The sequence below is a fragment of the Zootoca vivipara genome, chromosome 13 (genome assembly GCF_963506605.1).
Source record: "Zootoca vivipara chromosome 13, rZooViv1.1, whole genome shotgun sequence".
In the NCBI taxonomy this organism is placed as follows: domain Eukaryota; kingdom Metazoa; phylum Chordata; class Lepidosauria; order Squamata; family Lacertidae; genus Zootoca; species Zootoca vivipara.
In genome coordinates, this window is record NC_083288.1 from 15,011,015 (window position 1) to 15,026,578 (window position 15,564).

General features: G+C 43.1%; 1 protein-coding gene across 1 annotated transcript; it reads left to right on the plus strand.

Annotated features, from left to right (window-relative positions):
• Window positions 1-1,404: 1,404 nt before the first annotated feature.
• LOC118094587 (vomeronasal type-2 receptor 26-like) lies at window positions 1,405-15,052 on the plus strand. The gene is made up of 6 exons (XM_060282042.1): window positions 1,405-1,538; window positions 3,529-3,811; window positions 4,779-5,642; window positions 6,369-6,572; window positions 6,980-7,106; window positions 14,154-15,052. The coding sequence occupies exons 1-6, from the start codon at window positions 1,405-1,407 to the stop codon at window positions 15,050-15,052; spliced, it is 2,511 nt and encodes an 836-aa protein (XP_060138025.1).
• The last annotated feature ends 512 nt before the right edge of the window (window positions 15,053-15,564 follow it).

A 15,564-nucleotide genomic window follows, 5' to 3' on the forward strand; every position in this document is an offset into this window, starting at 1 on the left:
TGGAAAGAAGAAGAAATCCCCAAAATTGGAGAATGGCAAAAGAAATTATTAAACTATGTGGAATTAGCAGAATTAACAAATGTACTTAGAGGGGGAAATAATAAAAAAATTGTTCAAAACTGGGAAAATTTTTGGCGAATATCTAAAAAAAGCAGTGCCCCATGATAAAAACTTGGATTTACTTCTAACATCTCGCACAGATTAAAGATTGGAAACTAAGTGAAGCAGTGTAAAAAGGTATGAGACTTTTAGTCCGGAAAGAAGACAAGTGGAAGTCGGTTTATAAATGAAGGATGTAAATATTGGTTCATGAAATATAGTTGATTCAGAAGAGATATTGGAGATAAAATTTTTGATTTATGTATAATTTTCGATTAATGTTTTAGTTTATTTATCTGGTTCATTTGGAATATTTGTATTATTTTCTTTGTGATATTTTATTATTATTAGTTCTTATGTTTTGTATTTTTAACCTCAATAAAGATTATTTTAAAATTTAAAAAAAAGGGAAAAAAGAATGGTATGTTTGCAAAAGCAAGAGGCCTATTGATTTCTTGCGTGTAAAAAGGAGGGAACAAAAAAGAAATCTAATGAATGAGATGATGAAGCTCAAAAGGAAGTATGAAAGCTTTCTCACAACAATAATATACAGTAAAGGTAATTAGAATTATTAGAAAAATTTAGAATATACTGATAAATGAAGACACCTCACCCCTAAATCAGCAAACAAGACACCTCCCCCAATATATCAGAAGGGATAATAGAATAAATTTTAAGATTTTTTTTTCTTTTTTAATTGCTAAACCAGTGAGTACTATAATCAACACACACACGAGAAAATTATGTAATGTTGTAAACCGTGACAATATCGTCTATTGCTTACTACAAAGAAAAAAAAATATTATATTTAATTTTATTATGGAGACTTAATGAGCAATTCCATAGCAAGGTCTGCTTTTGATGAAATGTCACAAACATGCTTTTACTCCATTCTGTTGCTGTTCCTCACACAAAAGGACCTCATATATAATTATCACAGTTGTCATTACTGAATCTCCTTTGGGATAAGGTCCCCATAGATTTTCAGAGAACACAAGCAGAAGTCTTTAGAAAAACCCTCCCTGCCATTCCGAGCAAGGGTGAGGGAAGAGTAAAAAACTAGATTTCTGCTTTTCTCTGGAAGAGTTGTAAGATAGGATTTTAATCTGTTTGTTGGTAGATAAGTGCTGTTTATGCCAGGGCAGAATATTGTAGTGAGCCTGGTCCTGAAGCTAATGGTCATTTTCCAGATGGAAATAAGGGTGTCAGAAAAGAGAAAAAAATTGCCTCAGTATGCTGATGTTTATTCTGTCCATTCTCTTCCTTTTGCCACATACAGTGTGCAAACATATGACTAGTTGCACCATGCTTAGGATTCCACATGAATACTACTGGCCTGGTGACTTCATCATTGGTGGACTTGCCTCTCACCTCTTTGTTGCTTTGGATAAAGAAGACTTCAAAGAAATGCTAGCCACACATCAACTGCTTAATCTCTTGTAAGAACTTCAAATATCAGATTACCAGATGATACACAATCATCCCTCAACTCTAAGTATGCTTACTCAGAAGCAAGTTCCACTGATTTAAGTGGGATTTACTTCCAGGCAAAGGTGTGTGTGTGGGGGGGAACATTTGCAGTAGTTGAGGGAGGAGCTGGCACTGGACATTTTGCTGCTGTAGAAAAAACTGAAATGTCTCCCAACCCCGACACCTTCCTGATTGCCCATTGCCCTCAAGAGCCAGAGAAAATTATAATAATGGTGGTGGTGATGATGGTGGTGATAAAGTTAAAAAAATATGGAGTGGGAGAGCAAGAAAAGTATAATAACGAACAGCTTTATGTTGGGGTTGGCTGAGAGGAGATGAGGAGGAAAGTGACAGAGATCTGTGAGCGGACAGGGTAGAGAGGCATCAAGAGAAGAGTGAGAAGGGGCTCATTCACATTTTGCCCTGAATTTTCTAAAGCTCCATGTCTGGAAAGAACAGCTAAAATAGTGAAGGGGTTGAAGCCACTCTCCCATAAGGAAAGGTCACAACTTTTTACTGTAGACAAATGGCGAGTAAAAGAAGATCTGGTAGTAGTGTATAAAATTATACCCGCTGTGGAATAAGTAGATAGAGGGAAGTTTTCCTTCCTCTTTCATAAGACGAGATTTTTTTTGGGTCATTCCATGAAGTTGAATGGTGAAAGATTCAGGACAGACAAAAGAAAGTGCTTCTTCACACAATGCACAATTAAATTATGGGATGTGTTGCTACCAGTAGTGGGTGGTGGTGTCCAACTGGGATGGCCCTAAAAGAGGATTAGGCAAAGCCATGTGGGCTAGGAATATCAGTGGCTGCTAGATATGATTGCTGCATACTAGATCCATTGTTGGAGACTATGTGCGTCTCTCTACAAGTTGTTAGAAATTGTACGTGGGTAGACCGCTGCTGCACTCGGATCCTCCTTTTGAGCTTCCCATAATTATTTTGTTGGCCACTTAGAGAATAGAATGCTGGACTAAATAGGCCTTTGTAATGGCACAGCAGGATTTTTCTTGCTTTCATGTTCTCTAGAAGCCCTGACCTGCTATACAGTGTGCTGGGGTGTTGGGAGGGGTGGAGAAGGAAACAGAAATCCTCCTGTCTTCTGTGTTCTTCTTTAAGCCCTGCTACCATTATTCTATCCAGATTTTAAAGTGTGTAAAGAAAAGAATGCATTGGCGATGAGATAGGAAGCTCTTCTTTGCTCTGAATATTGAATTGCACCTCAAAGGAGTTTGAAATGAAGATTATTAAAATCCCACCTCTCCTCTGAGGTGGACTTCCCCCTCCTCCTCCTCCTGGTGGACTTCCTCCTCCTCCTCCTCCTCCTCCTCCTCCTCCTCCTCCTCTTCTTCTTCTTCTTCTTCTTCTTCTTCTTCTTCTTCTTCTTCTTCTTCTTCTTCTTCTTCTTCTTCTTCTTCTTCTTCTTCTTCTTCTTCTCCCAGGTGTTCTCATTTAAGTCAGGCTTAGAACAAAGTCCTGGTGAAAAATGTGTCACAGGTCTGAAAATGATGAGTTTTTAGAAAGTGTCGTCAAGCACATGTAAGACCCCAATGAAAATATCAGTATCGCCTTATTAAGGGTGGGGGAGAAATTAAATTCAGCTCACATTTAAACATGAACCTGCCAAAATTTGTGTGCGCCAAAACAATATAAGAACAAAAATACAGCCATCCCTCGAAATTCACTTATCTAAATTTTGCAACACGGTTCTCAAGCCAAGTAATGTATATAAAAATGCATATACTGGGGTAAAGTGTCAACAAAATATTAGTGAAAGTAGCGCACAAAACACATTATTTTTTGTGTAAAAATGTAAATTTGTGTATATTAGGCAATATTGCATAAAATGTGTGTATTAGGAGAAAATTGCACTAAAATGCTGAAGAATCTTCATAAGGCCTTTTAAAAAATCCACAGCATATCTCCCAAGAAACCAGCATAAAATTCTCATTGCAGTGTGGTGCCAAAGAACTACCAGCATATTCTGGCCTTGGCCTTTGCTGTCAAGGAGATCAATGAGAACCCCAAGATCTTGCCTAATATCACATTGGGATTCCATATCTATGACAGTTACTTCAATCAAAGGATGACCTACAGGGCTGCTCTGAACCTTCCCTCTACACTTATGCCCAACTACAAGTGTGACACCCAGAAACATCTGATGGCAGTTATTGGGGGGCTTGACTTTGATACCTCGGTCTACTTGGCAGACATACTGGGCATCTACAAGATCCCCCAGGTAAGATACTGCCTTGGGCATTTCACACTCATCCTCCATGATCTTTTCTATCCAGAGGTTCTGCACAATAGGTTTTGTACACTAGAGAAATAGTTATGACTTACAAAGGAGGGCAGTTTGTTCACTGTCTGGATTCCAAACCATTCAGGGCTTTAAATGTAAATATCAGGACTTTGAACTGAATCTGGAATTTGGACCATATGTCAAAATTGTGCCAGCTGTCTCTGTACAGGGTACATGCCAGGGTCCCCTAACCGAACTGAAAATTAGGCTCGAGCAATTTAATACAGCTCAGGGAGTACTGCATGGATTGGCGGAACATTTCTGCAACCTATCATTAATTGGGGTATACCCAGCCCACTGGGGTTCTCTGGCAGCACCCTCCGATCTACCTCAGTTCTCTTGTACCACCTGCCCCATCTCTCTAAAGTGTGCAGCTCAGAACTGGGTTTCTGCAATACTCATTGGCTGGTTAGGCCTGCCCCCTGGGAAATCCCTGGACCCAGGCCTGCCTGCCATTGGGCCAATCTGCAGGCAGGCCTGCCGTTCTCCACAGGCGGCCTCCAGATTGCTGATATGGGGCCATGGCCAGGCTGCATTGTAGGTAAGTGGACTTGCCTAGCCAGCTTGCAAATAAATCAGATTGAATGCTAAATAAATAGCTGGCATCATGTAACCACCCCACAAACGTTGTGAAAACAAATCATGGTGAATATTCAATAATAAGATTATCTGGAAATGCTCTCAGACCAGTGGCTGTTGGCTTCTCATCCTTTCCCCTCCCTGGCACTGCCTCATGGGCCAGAGAGTCTAGGGAAGTTGCTTTTTTTTTTTACTCCCTTGTCCATGGGAGAGTGAGGTAAAGAGAACTCCCTACTGTCATTACAATTGTCTTTGCCACGACATCCGCTAGAGGTGCACATACCAATTCCTTCTACTATATTTATGTCCCTTTATTTCCTTCTAGCTCACTTATGGTTCCTTTGCTCTAGAGTATACCGATGAAAGCCAATCCACTCCCTTTTACCGGATGGTGCCAAACGAAGCCCATCAGTACACTGGGATTGTTGAGTTACTTTTGCACTTTGGTTGGACGTGGGTTGGGTTGCTCGCTGGAGATAATGACAGCGGAGAGAGATTTGTTCAGACCCTGAAACCTCTGCTGTCCCAGAAAGGCATTTGCTTGGCCTTCTCAGAGAAAACCCTGAAAACCACATATTTGACTGAGTATTATGCCATGTATTCCCAATGGATCCAAATCTATCATGTTGTTATGGAAAGTAACGCCAAAGTTGTTGTTTTCTATGGAGAAACAAAGTCCATGCTTGGCTTGAGAGCAATAGTAGCTCTTGGTGAATTGGAAAATGTGACCAAGACATCTGTGGGCAAGGTATGGATTCTGACGGCACAGCTGGAGTTCACAGCATTGGCCTATCAAATGAGTTGGGATATGCAAGCCTTCCAGGGTTCCCTCTCCTTTGCAGTTCATTCAAATGTGGTACAAGGATTCAAAGCCTTTCTTCAGGTACAAAATCCTTTGGAGGCAAATGGAAATGGCTTTGTCAAGCAGTTCTGGGCACAAGTCTTTCTCTGTTTATTTCCAAACTCCAATACGGAGGAGCAGACCAGTGACACCTGCACTGGAGAGGAGAAGCTGGAAGATCTCCCTTCATCTGCTTTTGAGATGATCATAGGTGGCCACAGCTACAGTCTCTATAATGCTGTCTATGCCATAGCACATGCCCTACATGCCATGTTCTTGTCGAGGACCAAACACAGGGCAGCGGTGGAAGGAGGGATGCAGGAGCTTCTAATGCTACAGCCTTGGCAGGTAGTGCCTTCCATGAGATACAATTTACTTGACATGGACAGTAACCTGGAAATTAGTGTAGATTACCACCCAGCACTCCAATCGGATAAAATAAATAAAAAACTAAAACATAAACACCCCAGAATTGTCATTTAATTTGTCCATCCATGCTGGATGTTGATTTAAAAAAAGACATTGGATAGGGAAACATTATTTTAAGCTACCTTGTGTGCTCAACATTTGTTTTTGGAAAGGGACAAAACTAACACAATTATTAAATCAAAAGTAATCACCCCTTGCAACACAGGGCTCATCCATACTGCCATTTAATGTAGATACGGTAGTAACCTTCCCGCACCTCCGTTAATTCTCTGCTACCCGTATGACATTCTTCACATCACTGTCTTCCCAAACTTCCCTCCATCAGTATGGGCTCTCTCATTGTATGGATTCTTCAAAAAGAAAACGGCACGAGAAATTCTGGATTGAGGGAGGGAATGTTTAAGAAGGTAGTGATTTTGCGGAGAGTAGCTTTGGGTACCCCTAGATTCTCACTTTTTCTGAAATTTGCTTGCACAAAGGTTACGTGGTGGTCACTTCCCCAACCATTTTTAAAACCACAAAACATGTGACAAAGCGCTTTTACTTCTGCAAACCTAATATTCTGGCATGTGCCTAAATCCACCCCAGAAAATACTGACTATTTGGAGGCATTACTTCATAGTTTCTGTTTTACTTTCAATGCAGATCCATCCCTTCCTTAGGAGTGTCTCCTTTAACAACTCTGCTGGAGAAACGGTATCTTTTGGTGAGAACAGGGAAGTACAAGCTGGCTTTGATATTACTAACATGGTCACTTTTCCAAATAACTCCTTCATGAGAGTCAAGGTTGGAAGGATGGATTTGGAGGCTGCCCCAGGTCAGGAATTCTCCATTGATGACAACAGAATGGTGTGGCACAGAAGTTTTCACCAGGTGGGGCATAATTCCAACATCCATGAGATACAGGAAAACAAAATATTACGCACTTATAGATCATCAGCCCAGCACATACCTGGTTTTCTAGCCTCATTCAAAACATTTTCTTCTAAATTACATTAGATGTGCTTGCTGGATCAGGCCAATGGCTGTCTCTGGTAAACCCACAAGCAGGAACTGAGTACAAAAGTGATGTTGTGGTTTTCCTCTTGTGGCTTTTCGGGTGCCTGAAGGGGGCTAAAAAATGGTCAGTTTGGTCCTGCCTTTGGAATAAGTAGTTCAGTGTCTTCTTACTTCTAGCTGTGGGTTGGAAAACAGAAAGCAAACATGCTATTAATTTCTCTGTGCTAATTTTTTTAAGCGTTTATTTAAATGGGCAGGTTCCACCCCTTTCTGTGTGCAATCCAAGTTGTCCTCCTGGTTCCAGCAAGGAGAAGAAGGAAGGGGAGCCATTCTGCTGCTATAATTGTGCTCCTTGTCCTCAAGGCAAGATTTCATCCCAAAAGGGTAAGAGACACAAGTGGTATACTTTTCAAACTATACGTCATTTTAGAAGTTATGGAAAAGATCAAGCAAACAATTGGTACATATTGTTTGGTTGGAGAATGGCAGCACACATTTTTAGAGAACTACACGTACTTCAGGGCAAGAGTATTTGGGTTCATATGTTGGTGAAAGGAGTGAAATTTAGATAACCTTCCCATTCAAAGGGCAACAAAACCAAAGTTCTCCTCCATCCCTATTGGCAGACAGCCCCCATAAAGGAATATGGACCTTAATAATAACCCAAGATCTCATCTTTGTCAGAGATTTGACTTAGTATAAGACACTTAGTATAAGAACTGACTTAGTATAAGACACTTTCCTTAGCTTCAGAGAAGGATGGTTTCTATTTATAGTTACCCCCATTGACCAACTAAACTGCACAAGCGTCATAAGCTTAAAATTGACAGCACCGACATGGGTCTAAATGTATAGCCTAATTTACTGTCGGTTTCAGTTTTAAGTTTTTTAGATGTTTAGATGTTAAATGTCTAGATGTTTTAAATTTTGTATGGATAAATGTTTATTTCTGACTGACGGTCGAATAAAATTGAATTGATTGATTGGTGACAAGGAAAAAACAGGTACAGTGGTACCTCTACTTACGAATTTAATGCGTTCCGAACACACATTTGTAAGTCGAAAAAAATTGTGAGTCGAATCCCATAGGAATGCATTGGGAGAAAAAATTCGTAAGTAGAAGCAACCCTATCTAAAAATTCGTAAGTAGAAAAATTCCTATCTAAACCGCATCCAAGATGGCGGACGGAGCTCCATTCGTAAGTAGAAATATTCATAAGTAGAGTTATTCGTAAGTAGAGGTACCACTGTATATAAAGGAGAATGCCAAGATCCAGGTATGGGACAAGTACTTTTTGGTTAGAGAATCCCAGCAGAGATTTAAAATAAAAAATCAAGAAATAAGGGAGGACGACATGGGAGCTGAATGCATGTGAGCTGTGCAGGAGCAAGCAAGCTGCCGGCTAGCTTTGCAGAGCCTCTTTTTATTAGCAGAGCCAGTGTGGTGTAGTGGTTAAGAGCGGTACACTCGTAATCTGGGGAACCGGGTTCGCGTCTCCGTTCCTCCACATGCAGCTGCTGGGTGACCTTGGGCTAGTCACACTTCTCTGAAGTCTCTCAGCCTCACTCGCCTCACAGCCTCACTCGCCTCACAGGGTGTCTGTTGTGGGGGAGGAGGGGAAAGGAGATTGTTAGCCGCTTTGAGACTCCTTCGGGTAGTGATAAAGCGGGATATCAAATCCAAATCCAAATCGAAACAGTTGGAAACAGTAGGGAAACCACCCTAAACTTAACATATTTCCAGCAAGGGCACATTTCTAGCGTTAGCGATATACATGTCAGGCAGGTGTTTCCCCTGATGTCAGACAAAGTCTGATCCAACTGTCACACTCCAGCCAAGTGAAACATTAAGCAAAGCTGTCTGTGAGGGAGGCAAAGGTCAGAGAGTGGGCATGGCGGCTAGGCACGCTGTGGTGTCTTATGCTGAGGTGGGGGGCATCTGCCATCCCCACACAAAAATATTAAGAAAAGTAAAGCATGGCAATATATAAGCGGTTAGAGCTTTATTGGTAAGTTAGAAATTGGTAAGTTAAAAATTGGGTTACTACTATTAAAATTTCAAGTAAAACTTGGATTAGCTACAGTAATAAAAGTACAGTGGTACCTCGACTTACGAAGACGATCCGTTCCGCGGCCGTCTTCGTAAGTCGAGGTCTTCGGTTGTTGAAGCGCCGCTTCTGCGTATGCGCCGACCGCGCGTGCACCGCTTTGCGCAGGCGCGTGCGCGGCGCGCGGGGCAAAAAGACTTCCAGGGTTGTCGACTTCGGAAGCCGAAACCTTCAAAGTCAAAGCGTTCCGTTGTCGAGGTACCACTGTACATAAATTATTGGTATAGGAGCACAAGAATGGCTTGTAACAGCCACACAGTCTGAGCTTGGAACAAGCAGTTCAGACATCATCAAACTCTGAGCTTCTAATGTAGACTTAGGACTCGGAGGCTTGATTACCTAGTACTGTACAGTGTTTCTCAACCTTGGGTCCCCAGCAGGGCCGGTGCTAGGGTTTTTTGCGCCCTAGGCAAGATCACCTTCTCCCCCCCCCCCCCCCCGCCAATCATATTTCAAACACAGGTGTATTTCTCATCCAACCTGTTCCTTGTAACCATGATCTCTGCTACATGTTCCAAGTTTGTTCTGGCTATAAGCTTTTGTATGCATGCACACTTCTTCAGGTGAAGTGTGCATGCACACGAAAGCTTATACCCAGAACAAACTTAGTTGGTCTCTAAGGTGCTACTGGACAATTTTTTGTTAATCAACTTTTTCAGCAGGGGGCCGGCCCACTGTCCCTCAGACCTTGTGGGGGGCCGGACTATATTTTGAAGAAAAAAATTGAATGAATTCCTATGCCCCACAAATAACCCAGAGATGCATTTTAAATAAAAGCACACATTCTACTCATGTAAAAACAAGCTGATTCCCGGACCGTCTGCGGGCTGGATTTAGAAGGCGATTTGGCCGGATCCTGCCCCCAGGCCTTAGTTTGCCTACCCATGATCTAGTGCAGGGGTCCCCAGACTTACCCGGCTTTGGGCCGGTGCCCACTGCGCCGATCGCACGGTGGCGCGCTTCCAGGTCGGAAAAATCGCCGAAAATCGTTTGTGCGCATGCGTATGGGCCTCCCCCAACCCGGTCGTGCACCGGAAATGACCTCTTCTGGTCATTTTTCCGACCTGGAAGTGGAACTGGCGATTTTTCCGACCTGGAAGTGGAATTGCGCCGCTGCGCTGCGCGCCGTAAGAACAGGCAGCGGCAGCGGGCGGCGGGGGTCGTCGTGGGCCGGATTGGGAGGCCAATTGGGCCGCATCTGGCCTGCGGGCCGTAGTCTGGGGACCCCCTGATCTAGTGCATTAGACTGTCAGACCAGAACTAGGAGTTCTCATCTCCAGAGCTATGAAGTTAGACTTAGACTATTTACTATCTCTCAACCTAAACTACCTACAGGGTTGTAGTGAGGATGAAACAGGAGAGAGAATTGTGTGGGACATGCTTTATGCTCTTAGCATTTTGTAAGTCACTTAACAGACTTCTTGTGTAGAAAGCAGCTGATACTTTGCAGTAAAAATAACAATGCAATTATAAAATTGGCTTCAATGCCCTCCAAGTGAACACAAAATGCCCCTTTATCTCCACTTCCTATGTGGCTTCTCATATGACCAGACACTCCTGTGCCCCAAATTCTTTTAAAGAATTTTGGTCTTCTTCCAGCATCTTCCCTCTTCTCATTTCAAGTTGACAAGAAGCCCCCGGGGCCCAGAGTAGTGATAAGAGACCCTATTGAGATCATACTATCTGTGGGGATGGCAGTCGGTATGGGGAAGGGTGTGGGAGACGTGAAGGAATGGGTGAGTGATACAGATTTGCCCTGAACTTACCTATGAAGCGGTCTTTTTCCCCCCCCCCCATAATAATCTTTATTTACTTTACATATTTACAGCCGAATACATTTCACTTATGTCAAATTTTCTGTAACATTATTTTCCAGCAGTAAATAAAAGGAGAAAAAAGGGGAGAGGGAAAAAGGAAAAAAAAAGGAAAAAAAAAGAAAAAAGAATAGGAGAGAAAAGAAAAAAAAGGAAAAATTCATTAACTGTAAATCACATAATAATGCATAAATTAAAATGTGAGGGCGATCTGGCTGCGACATCTGTCACCCCATTGATCGCCAGGGTTGATTCGGCTGATCTGGCTGGCTAGGCGGGTGTCCCCTTCCTCCCTCACCGCTCCATGTGCGTCCCTCCCGAAGCTGCGCGCTCGGTGGAAGAGGACGACCTTCCCAGATAGAAGGAGTGTACCGTTCTTCAGTCAAGGGTATACGATAGCTGCGCTCCCCTGCTAGAACCTCCAAACGAAGCTGTCTTACATATATATACAGTGGTGCCTCACTAGACGAATTTAATTCGTTTCACGGGTCAATTCGTATAACGAAAGATTAGTCTAGTGAATCCCATAGGAATGCATTGAATTTTATTTTTATTTTTTTATTTTTTTAAATAAATCTTTATTGAGTATTTCAAATAAAAGTACATATGTACAAGTTGCACACACATATTCATAAAAAGATGTTTATGAATCATGTTTCAAAACATTCATGACAAAAAAACTTTAATCAGAGAATATAGACAATTTATATAGATAAACACAGAAAAATAAAAAATAGAAGGAAAAGAAAAGGAAAAAGTGAAGAGCAGAAAAATTAGAAAAAGCAAAAAAGAATGAAAAGAAAAGAAAAAAAGAAGGGAAAAGAAAAGAAAAGAAAAGAAATAATAATAATATTTTTAAAAAATTGATTTTAGTGTTGACAAAAGGACAAAAAGACAGTTAAGCTAAAAATGTATTATTTTACTTACTGTATGACGAAGCGGTGGAAGTCAATATTATTTTTATTTTTATTTGCCCATAGGAACGCATTAATTGAATTTCAATGCATTCCTATGGGAAACCGCGATTCGCTAGATGAATTTTTCGTAAAACGAATTTGTCTTGCGGGGCAACCTCCGCTCGAAAAATCTCTTCGTTAAGCGAAAAATTCATCTTACAGGGCATTCGTCTAGCGAGGCACCACTGTATTTATTTTATTCATTTAAAGTGTTTATAGCGCACCCTTCATCAATGCAGATACCAAGGTGGGGTACAGAACAGGGGAAAAAAACTACCACCCATTTGCCAATGTAGATTTCAGCAGGTAAGAGAATAGGGACAAAAGTGGAATTAGTTGGCTCTACCTATCATTGGTTCTGCCTACTGTTGGGTCTCCCTGCCTTCCATCCTACCAGTCCCAATGGGCACTAGCCACCACTGCTGCCTGGAAATGGCTCTCCAAGGCCTTGGGCAAGTATCATGCCACACCCTGCAAACTCAGAATGATCCACTGTATTGGAAAGGTTGGCAATTGAACTTACGACTTTCTGCAAGCAAAGCATGTGCTCCACCACTGAGCTACGGTGCTTCCCCATAACTGATGACCAACAGTACTTCTCACTACAGTGCACCCAAAGAGTGGCACAGGTGCTTAGACACTTCCAGCTTAGAACCCTAAAATGAATTCAAACCTGATTACCTCCCTTGGCTTCTTCCCACGCTGCAGGGAACTCATTTTTGTGAGGGTGTTCAGAATAGTCTGAGATTATGAAGGGCCTTCCCATATCTGGCCAAAGGCTCAGTCCACCACCCTTTTCTCACAGCAGCCAACAGGAAAACCAGAAGCAAGACTTAGATGAATCCCCTGGTCCTTTCCAACTCTACAATTCTGTGAGCGCTACCACTCTTCCACTCCTGTATCCCTGGTACTGAATCAGACTATTGCTCTATCTAGCAGCTCAATACTGGTCTACACTAGGTGTAGGGAACCTTTGACCTTCCATAGGATGCTGAACTACAACTCCCATCAGCCCTAGCAAGCATGGCCAATAGCCAAAGATGGTGCCAGCTGTAGTTCAGAAATATCTGGCCAAAGGTCTACACCAGTGATGGCCAAACTTGGCCCTCCGGCTGTTTTGGGACTACAACTCCCATCATCCCTAGCTAACAGGACCAGTGGTCAGGGATGATTGGAACTGTAGTCCCAAAACAGCTGTTTGGTCTACACTGACCTCCAGCAGCTCTTCAGGATTTCAGATGGGTGCCCTACCTGGAGATGCCAAGGAGTGTTTACATGTAAAGCAGATGCTCCACCATTGAACCACAACCCCCCCCATCGTATTGGAGGTGTGTGTGTGTGTGTGTGTGTGTCACACACGTATCCATTCATGCACAAGTGTACACATACATAGCATTCAATCTCGTGTATGAATTGAAATAACAATAACAATAATCCCCACGCCTGCCTTTTCCCTGCACACTGAGTCGGGCCACCGCAGAGAGTTTTGCCATGTGGTTTACCCGTGTCGACCAAGAGAAGCCATAAGGAGTTATTTACGCACGTTGGTGCTCTTCTCGTTTAGCAGCCAGAATGCCAGCGGCAGGTTGGTTCTGCCCCCAAATACTCCCACCTTCTTTCCCACTCACATTCTCTACTTGCGAGTTGGGAGGAGGCGCCATGCCAAAAACCCCACAGAGCAGCGCCTTGCACTGCTGGCCACAGGCAGGGAGAGGACAGGAAGGAGGCAGACGAGCTCTGTGGGGCTTTCGGCATGGCGCCTCCTCCTCCAAGGAGACCCAAGGATACTCCCGAGTCAGCGGAGCGCAGTGGACTCACTGCTGGGCGGGCGAGGTGGTGCATGGGGCCACTCAGCCAAATAGGAAGGACGCCTCTGGGCACAGCAGAGCCCTGCGTGAAAGTAAGCGAGCAGCACCGGGTGGCGGCGGGGGGTGGGGTGTGCAGGCTGGCCAGCACTCCCTCCATTTTGGCGCCCTAGGCAACTGCCTAGTTCACCTTAATGGACGCGCTGGCACTTGTCCCTAGCTGTTGTTGGACCTACATCTCCCATCGCCATAGCTGTCAAGTTCTCCCTTTTTAAAGGGAAATTCCCTTATGCTGAATAGGCTTCCTCGCGAGAAAAGGGAAACCTTGACAGCTATGGCCATCACTCTTGACTACTGGCCTTGCTAGCTAGGGATGATGGGAATTGTAGTCCAGCAACATCTGGGGACCCAAGGTTGAGAAACACTGACCTATTACCTCCCAAGATGAGCTAAGCCTGGCAGGACAGCTTACTCTATGGTCTTAACCTCTTCATTCATTAATAAGACTTAAGCCTGACTGGTTATCCCACAGCTTCTGGGGAGTTAGCAAGCCAGCACAGAACACCTTACATAACCCATTACACAGTGCTGAGGTGAGGGTTCTCATGCATCACTTTGAATCTAGCCTGTCTCATGCATCACTTTGAATCTAGCCTGATACTCCTAATTTAATCTGAAGAGATACTGCCAACATTAGTAGCTGCTCTGCAACATATCTGAAATCTGAGTGTTTTTCCTCTCCCTCCAGACATGGATGAATGTGCTGCGTGCCGTGAAGATCACTATTCAAATAGGGATAAATCACAATGCATTCCAAAGACAATCAACTTCCTGTCTTTTAAAGCGCCTCTGGGGATAAGCTTAGCATGTTTTTCTCTTTTTCTCTCTTTCCTCACATTGGTGGTCCAAGCCATCTTCATTAAACATCAGGACACACCCATTGTCAGAGCAAACAATCGAGAACTCACCTACACTCTCCTCACATCCCTCCTGCTCTGCTTTCTCTGCCCACTGATCTTCCTCAGCCCTCCAGAAAGAGTGAGCTGTCTGCTCCGACAAATGGCCTTTGGACTTGTTTTCACAGTGACCGTTTCTTGTGTGCTGGCCAAAACTATCACAGTGGTTCTAGCCTTTGTGGCCACCAAACCAGGATCCAGAATGAGGAAGTGGGTGGGGAAAAGACTGGCAAGCTCCATTGTGATTTCTTGTTCCCTTATCCAAGTGGGCATTTGCACTGTGTGGTTAGGAACCTCTCCCCCATTCCCTGATTCCGACATGCACTCTGTGATGAGAGAAATCATTCTAGGGTGTAACGAAGGATCAGTTGCCCTGTTTTACTGTGTCCTGGGCTACATGGGCTTTTTGGCCATTATCAGCTTTGTTGTGGCCTTTTTTGCCAGGAAACTGCCTGACAGCTTTAATGAGGCCAAATTCATCACTTTCAGCATGTTGTTGTTTTGTAGTGTTTGGATCTCCTTTGTTCCGGTCTACCTGAGCACCAAGGGGAAATACATGGTGGCTGTGGAGATCTTCTCCATCTTGGCCTCCAGTGCTGGCTTACTGGGCTCCATCTTTGTTCCTAAATGCTACATCATTTTGTTGAGACCTGATCTGAACAGCAAGGAGTTCTTAATAAAGAGGAAATAATAAATTATCCTATCATCTTTGTTTTTTGTTCTAGTAGAATGTGGGCAATATAATCTCTCATTATCCTTATTGTATGATTATATTGTGGGGTTTTTTTTAAGCTGCAATTGCTATGTGCAATTTATTTTAAAAATCTCTGTGGTCACTGTGAGACAGGTTTCCCTAATCTTTTTGGACTTCATGGTGCATTTGGAAAACAAAGAAGCTGTAATGGATACCACAAAATATTAAGGCCTGTTTCATACACAACAGGATCATCACCTTATAAGGGTGCTGTTGTCCTGCCCCTGGATCCTGTTTGGTGGGTAGTGTGTCTGATACTTCCCCTCACCACTGTCTTTCTGCTATCCCTCTTGTTTTATTTTGGCCTGCTTTTACAATGAAGGTGTGTGAACACCCTTTTGCCTTGGAGATGGGGACAGGGGAAGAGGTATTCTGTAATGCTATCTAAGAATCCTTTTTATTTGTGTGTGTGCTGTGTTCTGTATTATAAACACTTTTAAAATGTTGAT